General features: G+C 41.8%; 1 protein-coding gene across 2 annotated transcripts in view; it reads right to left on the bottom strand.

Annotated features, from left to right (window-relative positions):
* Nucleotides 1-2575: 2575 nt before the first annotated feature.
* LOC135699914 (RING finger and transmembrane domain-containing protein 2) overlaps nt 2576-23301 on the bottom strand; it is a 37047-nt gene continuing 16321 nt past the window's right edge. Inside the window, exons 3-4 of one of the 2 annotated variants that reach the window (XR_010517563.1) lie at nt 3078-3419; nt 2576-3015 (exon numbers count right to left, since the gene is read on the bottom strand). Coding sequence is in view for 1 of the 2 variants with exons in the window: in XM_065220254.1 (XP_065076326.1) it covers nt 3186-3419 (234 nt within the window). In the remaining variant the exon portion in view is untranslated. Of the gene's footprint in view, nt 3420-23301 lie in introns of both variants that reach the window. The other variant, XM_065220254.1, reaches the window with a different exon arrangement.

Raw genomic sequence — 23301 nt, 5'->3', positions numbered from 1 at the left:
TAAATCAGTGAGCCAAAAACTATCTGATTCGGCTATTTGGATTTTACGCATTCAATCCGGTTCTCCCTCGGTTGAGAAAATTGTTCGGCTGCCTTTCAGTGTTTCCTTCTTTCCTTCTACTGCTGTCAGTTCTGAGTCGACCTGCAGAGTCACTTGGTTGGAAGAATTTCGGCAATCTTTTTGTAGGTAAGGATGCCTATTTTGAGGGTTATGGTGCTCGCGCGAGTGAATGAATTTTCCCATGCTTGGTCACCAGTGAACCCAAATACACGAACTCATCGACCACCTCGATGTCTTCACCCTCAATCTGAACTCGGGGTTGGAGGCTAACATTGTGTTCCCTAGAACCACTTCCTCTGATGTATTTTATCTTCGATGCGTTGATGGCAAGTGCAATCCGCCTAAGCTTTCAGTCTGATGTACGCTTCCGCCTTAGTGTCGTATGCGGATTTGAAATCGATAAACAAATTATGTGTGAGCACGTTGTATTCGCGGCATTTCTGCAAAACTTGCCGAATCGCGAAAATTTGGTCCGTGGTAGCGCGGGCACCCATGAATCCCGCCCCCTACGAACTCTCTTGCAAATGGTGACAGGCGGCGTCATAGAATTTGGGAGAGTAGCTTGTAGGCGACACTCAGCGCTGTGATCGCGCGGTAGTTGCAGCAATCCTTTTTTGTAGATTGGACATACGACACCTTTTATCCACTCCTGCCAAATCTTGTTAATTACCCAGTGCAGTTCTCTAGCCAGTGCTTCACCACCGTATTTTAATAGCTCACTTGGTAGTTGATCTACACCAGTTGCTTTGTTGTTCTTCAGCCGACCGATCTCCTCCTCAACTTCTTGAAGATCAGGGGCCGGTAGTTTGTCGTCTTCTGCGCGTGTTCCAAGGTCTGTTGCCGTGCCACCTTCGTTTTCTGCTGCATCACCGTTGAGGTGCTCGTCATACTACTGCAACCTTTCAAATCACCTCACACTCGTTCGTGAGAAGGTTTCCGTCCAAGTCCTTTCACATATCGGTTTGTGGCACGTAGTCTTTGCGCAACGTAGAACTTCCGTGTGTCGTTTATGCGGTCCAGATTTTCCATCGCCTCGCGATCTCGGTCTTCCTGCTGGCGCTTCTTTCTTCGTAAAGCCGAGTTTTGTCTGTTCCGCGCTTGTCTGTATCGCTGCACATTCAATCTCGTGCGGTGTTGCAGCATTCTTCTCCTCTACTAACAGTTTGCATTCGCCGTCAAACCAGTCATTTCTTTGGTCCGGGATCGCAGTACCTAGTGCCGCTGCAGCTGGTTGAATGGCTAAACATCTCCACTTTGAACAGATGCTTGGGGATTCAAAAACGAATGCCATTCGATGTTTCTGATGGTTAGAGCAAATGTTGGAGAAAACAGCCGATCTCAAATCGCAGTACCAGCAGACTTTGTCCAAGAATACATCGCTCTTGGACACATGCATAATGTTCCGGACCATGATGACAACCGGCGTCTCGAGTGCTACCTCCTACACCACCCCGCCATAAAGGAGTCGACGGGAGAGGTTCGGGAATCAATATAAAATTCATCTAACTTTTATTCGCTTATGGCTGAGATCTTTAGAATTCATGTCTCGGTACCACATCCCTGGCAAGACTAGTACTCGCTGAAGCTGCCACCGATGGTGGTGGTGTTAGTGTTGATAACACGTTTTTAAGCTACATTCATGTGTACCGCATGGTTATATCGCTTTAAAAGTTTTTACTAATGTAGTAATGCTGCTATCACATCCAATTATAATGCACTTCTTTTTTAGGCAACGATAATTCTTGTTAAACACAGTAAACAGCGCCTATGGCACAACAAAGAGATAAAAAAATCTTCCCCCCTGCTCGCGACAAACTTTCCTAACAACGTATCACGCATGAACAGAGCTTGCTTGCGAATATTTGCAGCAGCTGTCAAATGTTGACGTAAAATCGAACCAGAGAACCAGGATTTTTCGGCTTCACACAAAGTATATGGGAATGACGTTTGTGTCATAGATGTGCTCGGTACATATGCCAATCGAAAGTCGCTCAAATTTCTCCTGACATACATTTGCAACAAGTTTTACTAAAAGTAGATTGACACATTCACAGACCATTGAGAAGAAAGTTTTTGCAAACGGTTTACCGAATTGGTAAGCTAATTAATCCAACTGTGGACGATCATTAACCGCTTCCAAGTTCGTCGTCTAATGGCGACACCTCAGTCACACATTCAAGTGCCTCGCACCAGTAAATAATCACAATGATAACCTATTTATCATACGCTCACCACCTGATGGACGTTTCTTTCCTCCAAATTATCGTAACCAGGTCGCAACATTTTTTTTTATATCATAGCTAACAATAATATCGAAACTAGTAATGTTTGTTTTTATTTTGAAAATATTGTTCATATTTATGGTTTAGGTATAGGTTACTGTTTGCTGCTTCTTGACGTGGTTTTTTTTTCATTTCTTTCGAGCGCAATGTATCTCCTCAATGTCCATTCAACTGTTCGTCGCTCACTTCTTCAAATCGGTGCTCTTCGTTCACCACTCTACTGCGTATCTACGTTTTTGATTAGTAACAGCTTTTACCGCTTACAACACTCAGTAGGCGCAGCAAGCAATTTTGTTTGTTTTCTTCAATTCTCAGTCATCGTTTCTCAATTTTGACGCACTCGCATTCTCTCTCACTCTTGTCCTCGCTTGTACAAACTCTCTTTTCTTTATTTTTTTTCCCTGTGCAGCACTATCTCTTCAGTTTCTGGTAAGTTTTTGAATTAATTTTAAATATTAACAAACACAATAAAAACGGTTCTCTGTTTATATCTTAACCTGTTATGTTTTTGTAAACTTGTTTTTTTTGGAATATTTAGCGCATTTGAAATTTCAACTAAATAAAACATATATTTGCTAACAATTGGCTGCTCGAAGTGCGGCTATAGCAACGTAGGAGCTAATTCAAGAGCCGTAGGCTCTTGTAGGAGAAGCAATTTTGTGCTTCGAAATTTCTGTTAAAATAAAAGAAGTAAACTGTTTAGAATAAACTAATATACGTGTACGAGTGAATTACCACTAGTAGAAGCATCCGTCTTCGTCTACCTTTCCGTCATACACGATTTCACTGTAACACACGCACGTACGCACGCACTGAATCGCTAGGTTCTTCTGCCCGGTTCGGTTAGTAGAGCTGCAAGAAGAACGTGGTCGCCCCGTCCCGGTACGAGGGGTCGTCAACGATCTTGGCCCGGCACAGTGGGCAGGTCTGTTCCCGATCGAACCAGGTTCCGACGCACAGCTCGCAGAAGATGTGATTGCACTCGAGCAGCACCGGCGAGTTGAAATTGTCGTGACAGATCGGACACTGGCCACCGCACGCCTGCAGCTGTTCCTTCGAGGGGATCGTTCCGTAGCTCTGAAAATAAGATTCGGAGAACATAAAAGGGTGTCCTGTTAGAATTGTTGTTCAGAAAAAGTTCGATACGTGATTAGAGAACTACCATAAAGAGCCGGCCGATGCGGCCAAACCACTGGAAGGGCAACGAAATCCAGACAAATTTCTGCGATAGACCAAGACCGTCGTCTAGATCTTCGGGATGATTGCCGGCGTTTGTGAGGGCCGAAGAAGAGGATTCGCTGCTGGAATGGGCCATTCTTTGAGGGTCTTCACAAACGGCTGCTACCGAACTGACAGAACCAAGTAGGCCAACACCGCTGCCAGTGAGCCAGAGAACGATACAGCCGAGAAAGGTAGTACTAGAATCGAAACGGCATTGGCGATCGCCATCGATTGAGCCTGTTTGACGGACAAGGGGTAACTAGTTTGAAGGCAATCCGGAGTGACCACCACCACCACGCGACTACTGTCCGCCGTTTTGGTAATAGTTTGATTGGTGTTTAATATGCTTTACCTATTACAGCCGCCGACGATGACGACGACGACGACGAACGCACGGCGTTGTTCGTTCGTTGGCACCCGAGCCCAAGCGCAGCTTGCTTGGATATGGAGTCATACGTCCGCGGCGCGTGGTATGCAGTTTTGCACAGCGTGGCGTAGCAGGTGAAGCAAAAGCCATTGCAAATTAATTTCACTTTCATTGTTTGGCTTTTTGGAGGATTCATAGGGGTGATCTATTTTCTCGCTGTACGCCAAAATTATATAAAAAAACTGAAACTCCAAACGTTCGCTCACTGGTAGGGACTTTTTGATTTGTGTAAAAATAACTACTGTTTGTAGCCCTATTTTGAAAACTGTCTAATTGATTTTTGGTTGCAAGTCAAGTTGGATTTTCTCAAATGTTGAAACCGTCCCTTTCAGTTAGCGAACGTTCAGTGTAGATTTCGATTTGTCTAAATTATGCAAATTCAGTTACTCCAATTGAGCATCCCTCTCCCTCACCAGCAGCGCTCTCTCGGACGGACAAGGGATTAGTCATTCCGCCGTTGTTTTCAAACGTGGTGGTTGCATGCGTTTGCAGTTTCGCCACTCGAATCGGTTTTGGACTAGATCCACATTCATGAGTGGTAGGGGAATGCGCCGCAAGTGCTCGCTCGAACGTACTTTGGATTCGAACAAATTAGAAGCGCTTATGGCATAACTTAGCGTCGTCGTCGTCGTTTTCGTTGGCGGCGATTGATCGCGAGGATCGCTCTTCTTCTAACATCTTAATCACACGTGTGCGGCGCAGCGCAGTCTGCAGAGCATGTGTGGGTCGATCGTTTCAAAACATTGCGTTTTTTTGGGTAGATGTCTGTGTGTGTAAGCTTGGAACTACAAACAAAGTTGCCAGTATTCCAGATGAATCTGGATTTTCAAAGAATTTCAGTCGTCTTGCCAGATACACATTTTCGTTATCATGAAAATTTTAATATACAGTACTGATCGAAGTAGGTTGGGTTGAAGAAATGACATGTTTGAATTTTGCATCCGTGTTTTCTTTCGTGATTAAAATAAAAAAAAATGTGAAGTTTCTAGCAAAATTGTGGTTTTTCGTATTGGAAGTATTGAATCTGAGAGTGGATAGAAAGTGCAGTTTCTCGGCAGCAGTTTGAGCTGATTGGAAACGAGGAATTGAAGGTAATCATGGGTCAAGTGGGCCAACATCAGGAGGTACATAGTGACACTGAGCAATGCCGGTGCGTTTATCCCGATGCACTTCTTCCCGAGGCCAGCAAGTGGGGACGGATTTTCTTAATGTCAAGATTATGGAGATGGTGATTCATTTGGGAGAACAATCTTAGGAATCACGAGGCGGTCGACTAATTGCAGATCATTTGGGTGAGACCCATGCTTTTTATTAGTTTACATAATATTTTAACCAGTATTCATGGAAATTTTACTAAATAATGTCCCAAAATTTAAATTGTTGAGCTCGGCTAGCATGGTAGCTGCTGCTTTTGCTTACTGAGTACAAGATCGTGGGTTTACTCCCAAGCTCCTCCAAAATAAAACAATTACCATGGTCGCATCGCCTGCTTAAGCGAATCCTGACCCATCTCCTACCCAACTATCCAACTCCGTAGCATGTATGGGGGCGTCGGTGAGTCGTTGGCCTCTCGTTTAGTAAATGTTACACCAACAATATTCTTCCTTTACCCGTAATGGAGAAGATGGATGTGGCCGGCAATGGTAATTGTCATGCTTTTCCTATCCTGAACTCTGATTGGAGAGCTATTCACTCCCAAATAGTTTTCCTTAAGCAAATAAAAATACGAGATTTAAAGTAGCAGTTTACACCATGGCTTCACCGGAGCAAGCACGTTGAAATTTTATACCTCGGTTGACTGGAAGAGTGTCCCGGAAAATGTAAATTCAAAAAGCAATCGAAATTCCCCAAAAAGTTCCTTGTCTTCTGGCAAGCAATCTGCAGTTGTGGGTTGAAAAGCGAAATTTTCCTTACTTCTGGGACCATGAACCAGTAAATTTAGCAGGAGGAGTGCCTGCGGAAGAGACTACTGCCTTTTCTGGAGCAGCATGAGGTGGATTGTTTATTCTGGCTGGACTTGACAAGCTGAAACTACTGAAATTCCACCACAAGTAGTGGTACAGCGAAAATGGCGTCACAGTGGTTCCCAAGGAGATGAATCCGGTCAATACTCTGGAACTGTGTGTGAAGCACATACTTAACAAAAAGGGTGAAACTGCAATTGACCTGAAGGATTTCAAGCGGAAATGGAATTTGGGAGCCAAACAAGTGGGAACAGGGCTCGTGCAGAAGATGATGGGCCGTGTATGAAGAAAAGTTCGAGCAATGGCCTATGGTAAGAAGGAAGACTGAAACAATGGTCTTATAATAAGCATAATACCTACTAATATATAGCTGTTACATTGAACTATGATAAATAAATCGTATTTTAAACCCCAACAAGATTTCCGTGTCCGGTTTTTTTTCGTGTTCAACCTTTATCTACGCAAACAAAACCATCAACATTTATTTCAAATCTGAGTTAGGCCTTAGGGTCAAAAATTGAGCACTAGTATCATAACTGGCACACTTATCCTGTGTTCTTATCATTTTCGAGGATAATTCATAAGATTTTTTATGGAGAATTTAAAAGGCATTTGATTATTCCTAGCATTTGTTGAAGCACCATGGAATTCAGAATACCTTTAGACTTCTGAACTGCCTTAGAATTTCAGAAAAAAAAAAGTTTAAAGGGAAGTGTGAGGCGAATTTCTTTTGAATTCAAAAGAAAATTCCACGATAATTCTGAGTAAAGTTCCATCATAACTCTGATGACAATTGCATGGAAATTGTGTGGAGAAAGCCAATAGTATTTTGAAGTAAAATCAGAGAAAAAACCTAAGATGAGTTTTAAGAAACGTTGATGACAAATTCAAGAAATTGCTGGGAGCATTTGCAAGGAAATCTGAGAAGAATTCAGTGGGTCTGCTGAAGAGAATCCATAAGGGAATCGTGATGATAATTTCAATAGAATTCAGACAAATGAGATTTTAAGAAGCTTCCAGCCATCCTGTGAGCAGTAAGGGGCAGTTTCAGGAAAATTGCAGGAACCTAATAGAAGTTCCTAGAAATTAAGAGGAGATCCAGAAATAATCTAGAAAGCTCAGCGATCTTAAGGGAAGTTTTGTAAATTTGGAGCAGCTCCACGAACTTCAAGGCAGAATTTAGTAAAGTCTAGAACCATTCCACTGGAAACCTTCACCAAGTTTCGAAAATTTCAATGAAGTCTAAAGAAGTGCAAGGAAGTTTAGAGAACTTCAGAAAAATTTCGGAAACATCTCAGAAGTTAAAATCTCGGAAACATTTCAGAAGTTCCGAGAAATTCACGAAAGTCCAGAGAACTTCAGAGGTCTTTATAACAATTCCATTAATTTAAGGGCAGTTTCAAGAATTGTGAAAATTTATGCGAGGTTCCAAAATCATCGGGAAAGTTTGTAGGACTTCAGAGCAGTCCAATTAACTTTACGAAAATTGTAGGAACTTAACAGAAGTAACCAGCACGGTGCGGAACGTCCTTGCCAAGGAAGGATACAATTCGAAAAAGCCAGTACACATCAGTGGCCAAAAAGCGTGCGAGGCTCTTGTACGAAAGTGTGATCGCTGACGAAACATATGTCAAACTCGATTTTAAGCAGCTTCCCGGTCAAAAGTTTTACATCGCGACTGGACTTTAGGGTGTGCCTGGAAGATTCAAGATCGTGTTTGCCGACAAGTTCGCGAATAAGGCCATGATTTGGCAAGCAATTTGCAGTTTTGGCCATTCGTCACATCCTCGACGATGACATCCCAAGTTTACATCGAAGAATGCCTGGAATAGCGTGAATTGCCGTTCACCAGCAAGCATAGGGGAAAAGGCATCTTTTGGCCCGATTTGGCCAGCTGCCACTAGTCCAAGGTGTTTCTAGAGTGGTATGTTGCCAACAAGATCGATTTTGTCCCCAATTGCCCGGAATTTCAAGGACATCAAGCAAATCCGGGCAAAATGGAAGAAATTCACTGATTCCATGTCCGTTTCCATTGTACGGGCGCTGATGGGCTCCATCAAGAGGAAGGTTCGAGATTTCGTTCGAACTGGAGAAATGTAACCATCCAATGCTGTAACTTTGAAGATTTAATAAAAGTACTGTAAAACAACCATTAATGGACTTTTTAAACTTATCGAATCACAAATTACAGGTCTTTTTGTGCGTACCAGTTTACGTTTAGTTAGCCTTTATGTGGAGAAAATTTAAAGTTAAAATTCTGAAAAAAACAACAAAACCCACGCGGTAAAATCAGAACACGAATAACTTGTGTGGTTACACAGTGACCGTTATTCAAAAATGTATGTAATTTCTGAAAATCAACCAGAGTTGTAGCCCAGCAGGAACCAAGCTTTTTAGAGCAAAATCATAATAATTTTCTTAGAATATCAAAATACGGTTCGCAACGTTTGGTTGTAGACACTTCAGCTGGAATGATGCAGGTGATTCAATTAAATTCAGAGAAGATCGAGGAACTTCCAAGTAATAGGAACTTCAGGAATATCTTAAGAATTAAAAGGAAGTCTAGACAACTTCACATAAGTCTAGAAAACATGAGGAAAACTGTGGGAACATTAAAAAAGTGTCAAGAGCTTCAGGAAGCTTACACATCAATTTCTAGGCAGGAGAATTTCGAGAACTTCAGGAAAGCTCCTAGAGCATCAGGAAACATCAGTTCCATTAAATTCATGTAAATTGCAGAAACTTTAAAGTTCCGGCAACCTCAGCAAATTTTCCGAAAACTTTAGCAAAGTTCCGAGAACATCAGAGCAACTTCGAAAATTTAAGAAAAAAAAAATGCAAGACTTCAGCAAAGATCAGGGATCTTCAAGGCAGTTCCATTAGTTTTAGAAAACTGCAAGAACTTTTAAGAAGTTCCGAGACCTTCAGGGTAGTTCAGACAATTTCTGAGAAGTTAAGAGGAATTAAGGAGAAATTTTATTAACTTTAGTGAAACTTAGGGTATTTTGGGAAATATCGGATAACTTTAAAGCAGTTACATTAATTTCGAGAAGTTAGGGGAACTTGCAATTTCAGATAATTCTAGAGATGAACACTGGAAAATTGCATGATCTTCAGGAAAGTTCTATAAATTCCATGATGATTTCCTGGACATTAGGCATGTTCCAAAAACTAAAGGGAAGTCCATAGAAGATCAGGAAAGTTTAGAAATTTTGAAGAATGAAGAGAAGAAAGTTCAGATCTTTAGTGTAGATACAATAACTTCAGGGAAGCTCCGACAGTTTTTGGAAAGTCTATTCTCTAATAGTAGTTTAAAGATCTTGAAGTATTAGTTCCTATTAAATTCAGGGCAATTCGATGAATTTCAAAGAAATTCCGAAAATTCTGGGAACGACAGAGAAGTTCCGAGAATTCTAGAAAAATAACGGAAATGTCAGAGAAGATTCAAGAATATTAGGAAAATTGTGGCAACTTAAGAGAAGTTCCGAGAACATCTAGTGAATGTTTGAAGCTTCAGGAAAATCCAAAGAAGTTCAAAAAAGTTTGGAAATTTTAAGGGAAATTCCTGTAGCATACTTCAGGGAAGACCAAACAACTTCAGGATAGTTCTATCAGGTAAATTGTGGGAACTTTTAAGAAGTTCTGTGGAATTCAGGGAAGACCAGGAAATTTCTGAGAGTCCAGAGATGTTCTGTGAAGTTTATGGAAGTTTCAGGGAAATCCAGAGAGCATCGAAAAGTCGATAAAAATTTACTAAACCTTAAAAATCATTCAGAAGTTACGTAAAGTTCGAGGAAGTTCTGAGCATTTCAGGAAAATTACGGGATCTCTACGGAAGTTCCGACAACTTTAAGGGAAATTCTCATCAATTGGCATGTGATTTGATCCGAAGCATTTGGTTTAAGAAGAACCTGGCCACATAAAACATCCATGTCGGGGTAGAACAGTGGTTGAGTGTTTGGCTTATCAAGGTTTTAGAATGTTTTTACGACTCAAAATTCTATAACTTAACAAAACGAATTGATTGGATTGTACGCATGACCCTCATCCTCAAACAAACTATACCCATACATCAGTATCTATTAAGGGAACTAAATTAATCATATTGTCGAACAGTTTTGAGAAGATCTTCTACCAGTGATTTTAAGAAAATGAAGCATTATATTACATTTAAATTATATTTCAAAACATTTTTCAATTAATAACAAAAAAACTGGAAGATTTCAAACTTTAACTGTTTAAGTGGAAGCATCCAGTTTAAACTAAAATTTTGGCATCACTGTGAGCGTGGATGATGGACTTACATCAGCGAAGCGGCGTGTGAGTAAATATTCGCGGATTCATCTTCGTCTGCCTTGGGAGACTGTCTTCGGTCGATCTTGTTTTTATTTTGATTCGGCTCTTTGCGGGGGTAATCGCGGGACGAACTTGTGGCGGAGTGAATGCATTCATCTTCTTGTTTTGTCTTTACAGTTGGCCAATTTGGACGCATTTATCGGCGGATTACAAATTTATAAAACTGGACCACATGTCAATTACTGTTGATATTGACATTGTGAAATGGCTTCACTGTGGCGGCGAAGCACGGGTTCAATGAAAAGCATGGGAATTTCACGATTTGTACCGTTGGATGGCGTACATTTGATTGAATATGGTTGGTTCGTGATGTTCGGTAATATGGCAAACTCATGGCAGAATTTGAAAATAGAAAAAGAAAAACTACTATAGAAATTCAGGGTGTCTACTACCGGTAAAACCTGGAATCCTCAGGGAATTTTACTTTTCCTGGAAAAACCTGGAATCCTCAGAGAATTTCATCATTACTCAGGGAATTTTTAAATTCCGAAAAAAAGTAGGCTGTGTCAAATGTCACGTTCGTTCTGATTTGATAAAACGACTTTAGTGAAATGCTGGAGCCCCAACAGTAGATCACGCACTCAGGAGGAAGCAATTCAATCAAGCTCTACCAGAGGCTGAACCATTTAATATTCATCCCGTCAAGCAATTGGGATCACTTATTACACGTCAACATGGCTATTTGGATCAAAGAAACGGTACTACATTTGGGAGATGCATTTTGATCCAGCTTAGGAAACACGAGAAGGCAGCCCTAATAAACGGATACCATACACTAACGATATCATAGATGGTACGACCATACCGCATAAAGTTGGGATGATATTCTGAATTGGTGGTTAAGCGCTTCTTATGGTTATTGTTTATGCGGGAGGTTATTTACAGATCATTCGGGTGAGACCCTACCTTTTTATTTATTTACATTATTGTTTCAATCAGTATTTATAAAAAAAAAACTTCGCTAAATAAGGTACTACAATTCAAATTGAGGAGTTCGGTTAGCTTGGTGGCTGCCACTTTTGCTTACTGAGGCTGTGTTCCATTTGGTGAATTTACACTTAAATTTGACAAATGGATAACTTTCAAATAAACCTGCTATAGAGCTTTTTTGACGTTTAATCGGCGCACACTAATGCACCATTTAAACTGAAGGAGTGTGAGCAAGAGAGAAACAGATTAGTGGGAAAACAAAAACCATCCATTCATCCCTGTGTGCTGGATAGAGAAAGACGATTAAACGTCGAAAAGGTCTATTTCAGCAGACTTATTTCTGACATACAAGGAATCAACTTTGACAAATGCTTTCTCGAAAATCGGCCGAACAAAAACAGAAGGATTTTCGAACATCTTAATTTATTTTCGAAGTGTCAAATTTAAGTGAAAAAATTTCCAAATGGAACACAGCCTCAGTAGAAGATCATGGGTTTACTTCCAAGCTCCACCAAAACAAATCAATTACTATAATCGCATCGCCTGCTTAAGCGAATCCTGACCCATCATCTACCCAACTATCCAACTCCGTAACATCTATGGGGCGTCGGTGAGTCGCTGGCCTCTTGTTAAGTAGATGTTACATCAACACTATCCTTCCGTTCCCTTGTTCTGTACTTTGATTGGAGAGCAATTCACTTCCAAATAGTTTTCCTTAAGCAATCAGAATAAGAACGTTAAAGTAGATACATGACAGTTGCCAATATGCAATCTACGGAATACTTTGTTACAAACGGAACGTAACGCAAATTACTCAGGGAATTTTTAAATTATCTTGCAGATTTGAATTGTTTTTTTTTTAAATATTTACTTAACTGGCTGTATACAGTTATATTTTTGTGAAGTTTTGGGTTTTCGCTCAATACTCCCTAATGATAAAAAAAAAAATACCGGTCTAATATTTTGCGATAAGGAACAAAACTACAATTTTTACGAAATTCTGAAAACCACTGTATCGTTTTCCTATGGAATAACTGTAAATAATATTTTAGTGTAGACAACAAATCAAGAAGACTGACAACTCTTCATATTTCTCATACGAACGCTATGAGACAGGTACAAGCCGCTCAAAGTTCTATGATATGATGTCTTCGATTTTCGTGAAAATTCATACGTATTTCTGAAGTTAATTTCTTAGGAATTATGAAGAAGAGGTTCAAAAGAATTCTGAGGATAATTTCAAGAAGTTTCAGGGAGAATTTGGGAATTTTCAGAGAATACTTTGGGAGTATGCTAAAAGGAGTATTACAATTAAATCTGAAAATAATTCCAGGAAAACTTCAAAAGCAACTCAGAAACGAATTCCAGGAGAGTTATGACTTGAATGCCAAATATTTTCCAATAAAAAAATCTATGGAATTTGTTACTTTACTACAAGCGAATTTTTTAGAACACTTTCAAAGTGAGTAGAATTCCAAGGGAAAAGTAAAATTCAGAGGGCAGTCTGAAATGAATTCATTGAAAATTATGAGAATAATTCCAAAGGATTTCTTACTGAGGAGCATTTCAAGGTAATTCCGTGGGAATTGAATTCCGAGAATCATTCCAACGAAATTTCAAGGAAAATTTCAAGGGAGTTGTAATCATGTTCCGGTGATAAATTTTATAGCATTCAAAGGAGTGTTCAAATGGAATAGCGAGGGGCATTTCGACGAATTTAGTCCTTAGCAAAACTATAGTAAAAAGGATTCCTAGAACATGAAGAGCATTGCAGATTGAAATTAAAGAGTGTTCTGCAGATGTTTTTCAAGAGTATTATGGAGCAAATCATTATAAAATACCAGAAAGAGGTCTAAGATTAACTCTGAGGGTATTCTGATATGATTCAAGCAAATTCTTCAGACTACTCTGAAGAAATCCTGTAATGATTTCTTGTTACCGATGGTAGTTTATTTTAAAATATTCCGTAGATGGAGAAATTTCCAAGATTCTGAAACGTCCAAATAGGCAGAACAAATATCTTAGTGTTTAAATTTTAAAAACATAACTGCGTAAGGAAGCTCGTCAAAAATTATTTATGTATGGGCTAATGACCATTTGGCGTAATGGCTGGAAACCCTCAGGGCGATCAGTTCCACATCCAGAAATGACTAGAACATTTGATATGATTAAAATTCAAGAACTAGCTGCCCTATTGCGTGTTTTGTGTATATTGACTTAATATTATAAATTAACTTCTCAAAACTTCCATAAATGGATACTTGAACCATTTTTCGATTTTATATGAGTAAATAAGGTCAGATTTTGCTGTAAATGGAGTATTTATATATTATTCTTGAAATTATAGACGATAAAACATATGTAGTTCTATAACTCAATGGTCCCTTAAATATAGATAGAGCTGAAGCTAGGGCGTAACAGCTTTTGTAAACAATTACTTCTCTCGTTGATTTCTGGTAACTCAAGGCACGCCTACCCAAACCAACATATCCATCGGGTAGGGGAAGTCTTCCCGTATTCGATGGTAATGTTGATTTGCCAGGTAGTATTTCGAGAAATTATCGAGAGAAGTCATTGTTTACAAAAGCTGTTACGCCCTAATTCCAGCTCTATCTAGAAATATCGAGTTATGGAGAGTTGACTGTATCTTGAAAAATACCAAAACTAGGTTGTCCCATCCACAAGGTTGTCCCATCTCAGAAAACCTCAGGACAGCTCAATTAACTTCAATGAAATTACAGCACGTTCAAAGTAGTTCTGAAAACACAGTAATTTCCGAAAACTTTAGCAAAGTTCCGAGATTTTCAGGACTCCATGACCATCGGAAAAATGTAGAAATATTTTATGGGAACTTCCGATAACTTCGTGGCATTTTGGAGAATTTGGAAAAATTCCGGGAACTTCTGCGAAAATCAGATAACAACAAGGCGGTCTCATTGAAAAAAAAAACAAGAGAGCTTTCCAGAATTTTCTAGATCTTCAGGGAAATTAAAAAAAAAACTTCACAGAATTGTAGAGATTTTAAATTAAAACGGCTAAGTTCAAAACTCCAAGTTTTTAATATTTGATCAACTAGAAGTCAAGATTTCAAAAGCTTAGAAGCATCAAGTTCATCATAAAATCTTGAAAAATGCATGAGAGGTAGGTTTTGAATTGTTGGACAGTGGAATTTTGGAGATCTTTGATCACCGGGAGGTTTTTGCAATAATTTCGTAGCAATCTGGTATGATGAGAGAATATCTGCAGCGGCGCCGGTGGTGCAGTGGTAAGCGTGATTACCCCTCACCCCAGCAGACCTTGGGTCAATCCCAGTCGGCGCCGCCGAGATGTTCTGAGGCATAACTCCCTTCGGAAGGGAAGTAAAGCCGTTGGTGCTCAGCACGGAAAACAACATCGACGGAAAACAAATCAAGGAAAAAAAAGAGAATATCTGGGAGATATGATTTGAATTGTTGGACAGTTGAAGATTTCTGAGTAACCTACTATTTGAGAGAATATCTGAGAGAAGACACTTCAAATCTCCGCGTACATCGTACGGGTTAGGCAAAAGGTGTGCGTTTGACTGTGTGCTGTCGCATTAATGGCCCTTCGCTCATTTTAAACTTCTATTCAATTTTCATACTGCCGTACTCTAACGGAACTAGCCACCTACCCTCTTCTAAGATCATTCTCTAGCTTATAAATTATCACACTGAAGCTTCATATTAGATAGCATTTCCAACCAACTCTGAAGATCTGAGAGATGTTATTAGAATCTTTGGGCAGATGAAGACATTCAAAATGATACATGATCAAGCTGAAGTCTTGAAAAAATATCCTGAGGAGTTTTGGAGATGTATGAACACCTGGAGGTCTTTTGAATAATTTCTGAGCAGCCTGGTATTTGAGAGAATAACTGAGAGATATGATTTGAATTTTTTAACACTTCGGCCTATCGGATGAAGATAAAAATTGATTCGGTCGGAGCGCTTCTTTTGTTTTTCGGAATAATGTGTGCAAACCTTCATATCACGCGTTCTCATTGACTTCGTTCCGTAGCTTATTAACTAAAGTATCGTACCAAACGCATAATTGACTTGTTAACTCTGAAATCATGGATTTATTTGAAGTTTTTTGCTCGATAGGCCCAAAATGGGCGATTATGCCGAAGTAGTTCTCTACCCTATAAGAATTTAATTCCTTCGTATTTTGCCTCTCTTTAATAGTTTTTTGTTTGTCTTGTTCCCCCGTCTCGATGAGTCTCATCGTCGCCTACTGGTCACAATAGCTGATCGAAGTCCAGACGAAACTAGAACCGCACTACCGTTCATACTGGTGACAACGCTCTGATGAGACAACGAAATCTCACCCTCAAGCTCGTGTTCTGATCCTATCCTTCGACAATGTACCCTTTTAACCTCGGGTAAGCCGCGAGTATTCGGCCCAATTCCTACTAGATATAGAATTAAGTGAATTTTGTTCCAATCTAGGAACAATGAACTATCGGATCCGTAAAGCTAACGCGATTGAGCCTTCCAAATAATCGAACTATTCAAAACAATCGTTTAAAGCTTCAGGTTGGTTAGAATTTTGGTTAGAACAATTTTTAACAGTGCATTAATTGAAATCTCTTCTCTCAGATATCCCAACTAGGAGAAATTGCTCGGATTTTCTCTGCTTAACTGCCAAGCAGTACAGTTCGGTTTTTTACTCGCTCTCTCGAGTTGTTCGCTAGTTTGTTGCTCTAGTGTTCGCGCTCTTTTTTTCGCGGTGTTTGGTGAAGCATCGCTCGACCCCAGCATGGGGAAACCACCAAGTGTTGACGGCTTGACGCGACTGTTATTCCGGCCGGGAAACGATCCCGATCGGGCATCGCCAGTGCTCAGTTGGCATCGAAGAACCTGTTGGCGAACAATCGTTACGCTTTCCTGGAAAACGGCGATGCACCGAAAGTGGAAAAGAAGAAGAAAGTTCCACCGTTCTCCGCAAAAGGATTCCCGGATGGTTTGCGGGAGAAAATCGATTACATCGGCAAAGGTCTGCACCACTACAAGGCCGTCGAGGCGTTGCTGAAACAGAAAAACGTGGAGTATTTCTCCCACGGTATTGAAGCGAGATGGTCTTACGTGCCCTTCCCGACAAGGATGCAGTCACACTGTCGGATGAATTGAAGCAACATGGACTCAAGCCGATCCAAATACCACCGCGACCAGTTGTATCTGGTCCATCTGGAAAGGAATTCAACAAGAGCATTCGAGCCCTTCCACATCGTGGTGATTTGGGAACGGTACAAGCAAGTCCACAGTGATGTCACCCAATGCTGTTCGAGCATGGAACGAGAAACTGCCACATGGCTTACCGCAGCAACAATTGTGGCAATCAGCAGGCACCTGAGGCCTGCGAATTAATGGAGGACGCAGATCCCAAATGTGCCAATTGTGCACATCGGGCAACTAGCAAAACATGCCCAAAGCGAGTAGACTTCATTGCTATCCGCAATAAAGCCTCTACCAATCTAACCGCAGAAGAGTTCCAGCAAATAACGGGCAGAACTTTCCTGCCATTCCCCAACGGCGCCAAATTCCGGTGCTTCCGCCACTTCCACTCAACAACCGTTTTTCTGGTGCTGCTACATCGGTCTCGTTTACTGCTGGGGTGCCAATCCTCCGACAAGCTCGAGTCGTCAGATATATATGGCAACCGCTGCATCCCAAAGTACCTCCTGGAGCTTTTCTGGCGTCGTGATGATGCACCACCTCCACCAAAGAACGAAAACACAGATTCTCTGCTTACATCAACGGAATTTGTAACGCCCGTGACAAAGGTCATCAACATCCTGCGCACATGCAGGACCCGATCAGAACAACTTCATGATGCCGTATTTCTCATCGACAAGAATGGAGCGTGAAGCCATCAAAATTGCAAATTGGAACGCTAGCAAGAACATCGAGTTCGTTGAGTTTCTCAATGAACGAAACATCGACATTGCCGTCATAACTAAAACCCACCTGAAGCCAGAAGTTGACGTCATCCTTCCCAATTTCTGGCTCGTGAGGCTAGATCGAACCAGCTCTGGGCGAGGAGGAGTGGCCATTACCCTAAGGAGAAACATCTGTTGTTGGCTACTGCCGAGCTTTCTGCTGAAGGGGTAGGGGTGGCCGTTTCTACTCCTGTCGACCATCGTTGCGGCTTACTGCCCCAAACAAGTCAACATCAGGGACGGGTCAGCAGCAGACCTAAGGAGAGATATTATCAAGCTAACTCGACGCCAACGCCAAACATCAAGCTTGGAGCAACAGTCGCCGTAACGCACCATCCATCCTGAACAACGACCTGCAGGAAACGTAGGATACTCCCACCCGGTTGAGTAGGTTCGGTGCTCACGCCATCATCGATATCTACATCAGCAACATGGGCAACAACATCTCGCAACCTGTCGTCTATCAGGAGCTCAGCTCGGATCACTATCCGGTTGTGGCCGAAGTGGGTTCCTCAGTGTTCCCAGCATCCAAGTGTTCCAACACTGCGTTGACACAAGTAACGGCCGACGACAGGGAACAACAGGTGCCAGTATCCAGACAGGTGAGTAATTCTCTGAACCTTGACAGGTCTTATCTTAGACTTCGCAACACCATTCGTAGGCGGTAACTGCATACTGGGCTGCCTAACTTGCAGACTAATTGTAGCCGTTTAAACAAAATCATCATGGTGGATGTCATAAATGACAATTTTGCAACCAAGATTCGCGCTTTCCCATATTGTGCTAAACCGTTTTGGAAAATGGGAAAGATTTTATAAAATAAGCCGAGACCCATCCCTCCCCTTTCCCCTCTTAATCAGAACATGTATTCTTCCTTACTCATAACCCCAGTTCAAAAGACCCATGAAGTGATAGCAGCCATTAAATCAACCAAGAACATGAAGCTCACTGCTGTCGATGGAGTGGTCAATCTCGAGTTTTAACTTCTTCGAGCATCTTGCAGCGGTCTTCAATTAGTGTCTGGTTCTTGGTTACTTCCCTGCATGCTGGAAGTTAGCCAAAGTCGTTCCAATCCACAAGCCTGGCAAAGACCCTACCAGTGCCGAAAGCTATCGCCCCATGAGCCTCTTGTTCACCATCTCGAAGCTATTCAAAAAGCTGATACTCAGCCGTTTGCTAGTGTTTTCTGATGAAAATAACATCTCCCTTGACGAGCAATTCGGCTTTAGGAAAGGCCATCAACTGGACGTTGGAAGGCGTTCGTCAATGTCTGGCATGATGGCTTTGTGTACAAGCTGCATCGATACAAATTCCCGATTTTCCTTGTTAAGATCCTCCAAAACTACTTGTCTTCTTGAACAATTCACCTTCTGATACGTTCAACGTTGATGCTGGGGTTCCCCAGGGTAGCCTCCTTGACCCTATCCTCTTCAACATATTCACGTCAGATGTTCCTCCCCTTTCGGGTGGTGGTGTTTTGTCAATGTTTGCGGATGACACTGCCATCATCTATAAGGGTCGAGTGATCCGTGTTCTGACGAAAAAAAACACCAATCAAGTCTGGATATTCTGTCCGACTATTTCAAAAGCTGGAACATTTGCATCAATGCAGCTAAAACACAGACCATACTATTTCCGCACTCCAATTCACCTCGGCTTGTCCCGCCTGGTAACTTAGAAGTCTACCTTGATAATACTCCCATTGAATGGTCGAGTTAAGTCATCTGTAGTATAAAGGTGCGATGAGCAAATAAAATAAATAAAATAAAATTAGAAAATAATAATTGTGTTTTAATATCCAGAATAGAAAATACGAAACTATACGAAGTCATTTCCCCATTAATCAACTGGTAACCGCCATTAACAATTATAATAATAATAATAGTAATAAGAATATTTGAACTTCCCTAATGCTATTGAATTCTCCTTAGCAATCTCTGATTGGTTGAAGTGTAAAAGCCTTCAGTTATTTAAAGAGGGTGTACTGTCCATGTGGGTCATCAGCTCATTCTACAGTTTGCTTTCATCGAGATTCGCTGCCAGACTGTTGAGCAGTTCAGTCGATTTGAATTCTCTCTAGTTTCGTTCGTTCGTTTGCAAGTCGAATTAGCTCCGCGTTGTGTAGTGACGCTCTCGCTGACCCAGCCATGGGTAAGAAATCGCGCGGTAACGCGAGTGCCGGTTTACCGGGAAAACAGACTCTCCCAGGAGACGGCGCGACCACCGAGCCAGCCCAGAAGAAGCAGAAGAAAACCCCATTGCCCATCCCGACAGGCGTTGCGGACCCGCAGCCGGGGCCTCCCGGAACTAAACGACCCAGACCTGAAGACAGCAGCGCCACCGTATCAGCAGCAAAAAAGCTGCTGAGCAACAATCCGTTCTCCGCCCTGCAGAACGGAGCCCAGCCGCAGTCGGACCCTGAGACGGTGCCTAAAAAAGTTAAGTTGCCACCCTTCTATGTGAAGGGCTTCCCTCCCGGGCTATGGGAGCAGCTGGATTTCTACATTAAGCAGGGCCTTCGCTGCACCATTCAACGGTGCACGGAAGGCTACAAACTGATGGTCCCGGCCGAAAAACACTTCAACGCAGTTCAGGCCCTCTTGGACAGAATGAAGCTGGAGTACTTCTCCCACGACATCGAGGCCACCAAGCCGCTGAAAGTGGTGCTGCGCGGGCTCCACGACATGGACACCACCACCTTAATGGACGAGATTAAGGCGAACGGCCTCAAGCCGGTCGAAGTCCACAAGATGACCCGCAGCAAGGCCATCAAGTATCGTGACCAGCTCTACCTGGTCCATCTGGAGAAGAACTCCACAACCGTGAAGGATCTCCAGACGACACGCACACTGTTCCACATCGTAGTGAAGTGGGAGCGGTATAAACCCACCCACCGTGGCGTCACTCAGTGCTCGAACTGCCTATTGTTCGGGCACGGCACCAGGAATTGCCGCATGGCCAGCCGCTGCATCAAATGCGGCAAAAACCACAAGATCGACAACTGCGACAGCATCGAGGAAGCCACTCCCACATGCGCCAACTGCGGTGCCGCCCACAAGGCCACGAGTAAGGCCTGTCCGAAGCGGGCCGAATACGCCGAGATCCGGAAGAAGGCCTCGTCCAACAGCCAGCCCGGTCGCAAGAAGGTTCCAGAAAACAACGCGCAGAACTTTCCTCCGTTATCACCGGTCCAATCACGGCCAATTCCAGTGTTGCCGCCGCTCCCGCTCAACCAACAGTTGGCTGCCGCTGCAGTACCCGGTCAAGCCTCCGGGCCATCGACGGATCCCCCTGCTCCGGGATTGGCCGGTACAACCGGTGAAGCTACAGACGATTCTCCGCTGTCAACGGATGAGATCGTCACACTGTTGGCCCAGGCCATCATCATCAAGCGCACCTGCGCAACAAGAACACAACAGCTCCAAGCTATCATCTCCTTCGTCGCTAATTATGGACCGTGAACCCATAAAGATCGCCAACTGGAACGCTCGCTCCGTAGGGGCGAAAAACATTGAGCTTGCAGACTTCCTCCGCAAGCACGACATTGACGTGGGCCTTCTCACCGAGACCCATCTCAAGACCGGTGACAGCTTCTGGCTGCCCGACCACAGCATTGTCCGGCTTGATCGCACCAGCTCCAGGGGGGGCGGTGTCGCGGTCATCATCAAGAAAGGCATCAAGTACTGCACCCTACCCCACTACCGCACTTCCATCATCGAGGCCGTCGGCGTTGAGGTGGAAACATCGACCGGAAACGTCCGGTTCATCGTTGTCTACTGCCCCCGGCAATGTACCGTTAGCAATGGTACAGCACAGCCAGTGTTGGAAAAATCATTTTCAAAAAAAGTTCTATTACAGCTCATTGCAGAGATAAATCCCAAAGGAACTTCTCACAAAAAGTTCGCGAACGAGAGATGATAAAAAGTTCATGAAAGCGTAGAGCGAGAGAAATTTTCATTTCGTATCGCGAAAGATCTTTCGTCTCTCCATCTCACATCATTTCACACGTACTCGTGATTCGAACCAACCAAATATCCCCTCAGCTTTGTTCTTTTTTTTCCAGCGAGTAAAGGTAGGTCATCATCACGCGAGAGTGTCTGTTTGTTTTCTTCTCGTTCTCCGATATTTTTCGCATCCTTCACATTAAATACCATTTCCAGAGAACTTTGAGATTTGGGCGTAATTGTTTTTGTAAACAAACACGTCATTCAGCGATTTCTCACGAATCAAAGCACAATCTACCGAACTATACTATACCAAATGAATCATTCCTCTACCTGTCTGTGTTGTTAGTTTTTTAGATTGAACTTTAATTCACGAGAAATCGGCGAATTAAGTGTGTGTTTACAAAACAAATTACGCCCTAATCTAAAAGTTTTCCGGATTTATTTATAGTTTTAGTTCTCAATGCAACCAGCTAATAGTAGATACTTGTAACTATTCACCAAGAGCCTAATCTTTGCTGACCAAATCATCATTTGTGGCTGTACTCTTCGACAAGAAGAACTATGCTATTAGTGCGAAGTACAGTTAGACCACTGAGATTGGCGCTTAGAAATGTTTAGTGTTAGCTAGCAAGTATTCTGTTGATTAGTCTTACTGCATTGAGAACATGCTTATTAGGGTGGTTCAAAATATCGGTTTTGCTTCACTAATTTCAATCGATTTTTAATCAGGTCCAGATAATTCTCCCAAAATTTGAGCTTATTGGGTTGTGATCTCATTCTGCAATGGCCATCTAAAATTTATAAAGGTATTACTATGGGAAAAGTGATTATTTTGTTCACCTCGTCTTTAAATTTCGCCATAATGATCTACCAATAAATTTGCCTTGTGTACTCATAGGAAATTTTCTCAGCTACATTTTTTTCTAAAGACCACTTTTTAATTTAACGTTGAGGAAATTAGTTATTAATTGATTTCTAATCTGCTAACTTTCTGATTTGATCACTCGACTGCCTTAGGTAGAGGACAGCAATGTAACCCAGTAGCTCGCCCGGTAGCTTGAATTTCCACACAACCTTGAATGAAAATATTAAATTTGCTGGTCACTGGTGCCATAAAGCTACTGTACCTTTTTTTGATGGATCTCAAACTGCAAAAAAAAAAATCTATTAAACATCGATTCTAAAAAAATAGTTTACTTGATAATTTTTATTCAGCAGGTGTATTCACTTGGGAATCTATCACTTCGCAAGTTGAAAGTATTTTGAGATTGTCTGTTAATTTCAAGTCTTGCAATACTTGTGGATGGAAAATTTAGATCGTTCTCAATCTGTCACTATATCAAAAGCTCAAGGTACATGGTACTTTGATTAATTTTGTGTTCATTTCCAGCCAACTGGTAATAATTTTTTGTTTTCTTTTTTTTCTGCTAATATTTTTTACAGTTTTAATGGACATTGAATAACCTGTTTAAATTTTTTATCATCCTAAATTGCACACTAAAAAGATGTTTTTGTCAGATCCTTGGTCAGCAAATAAAGCGTTTTGAAGTTCAGCAGTGCAGCAGTTCCGCATACCTTATGGTTTTACATAGGGAGGGTCTAGACCCTTTCTAGTTTTACATTGTTTTACAGGATTCCCAGTCATGGGAGAGGACAGTAATAGCCAGTGCTGTAAATTTTCATATCATTCGATTGAAGATGAACCACTACAACCATTCAATCAATTCTGTGTAAACGAATTCTCACATGACCATAATTTGAAGAGCCCCTTTCTCATTCGAAGCTCATTGTCACTGTCAATTGAGTCACTCAGTATCATTTGATATACGACAGTGGAGTATGGAAGAAATCCAGGAAAATGGTCCCGAACAGACAAGTCGACCCGATGTCGGATCAATGTAAGGCTAATTTAAGGTCGATGTCGACCCAATGTCGTGTTAATGTCGGGTCAATTTTGGGTTTATGTCGGGTCAATGTCGGGTCAACATCGGGTTGGGGTTTGATAGAAGTCAGGTTGGTGTCGGGTTGGCTTAGGATCCATGCCTTCGTCAAATGACTAAGCAACTGATATCACCCATTCGGAGGAGGTCCCCTTTGATAGCGAATAGCTACTTTTCTCTTTTTCATCAAAAATGTTCAAATGATTTTGAGAATT

This window comes from Ochlerotatus camptorhynchus, unplaced genomic scaffold, assembly GCF_037179485.1.
Source record: "Ochlerotatus camptorhynchus isolate MF236.1 unplaced genomic scaffold, CSIRO-AGI_Acam_v1.1 ptg000010l, whole genome shotgun sequence".
NCBI classification, from domain to species: domain Eukaryota; kingdom Metazoa; phylum Arthropoda; class Insecta; order Diptera; family Culicidae; genus Ochlerotatus; species Ochlerotatus camptorhynchus.
The sequence above is the reverse complement of the archived record's forward strand: the minus strand, read 5'-3'. Positions and strand labels throughout refer to the sequence as shown.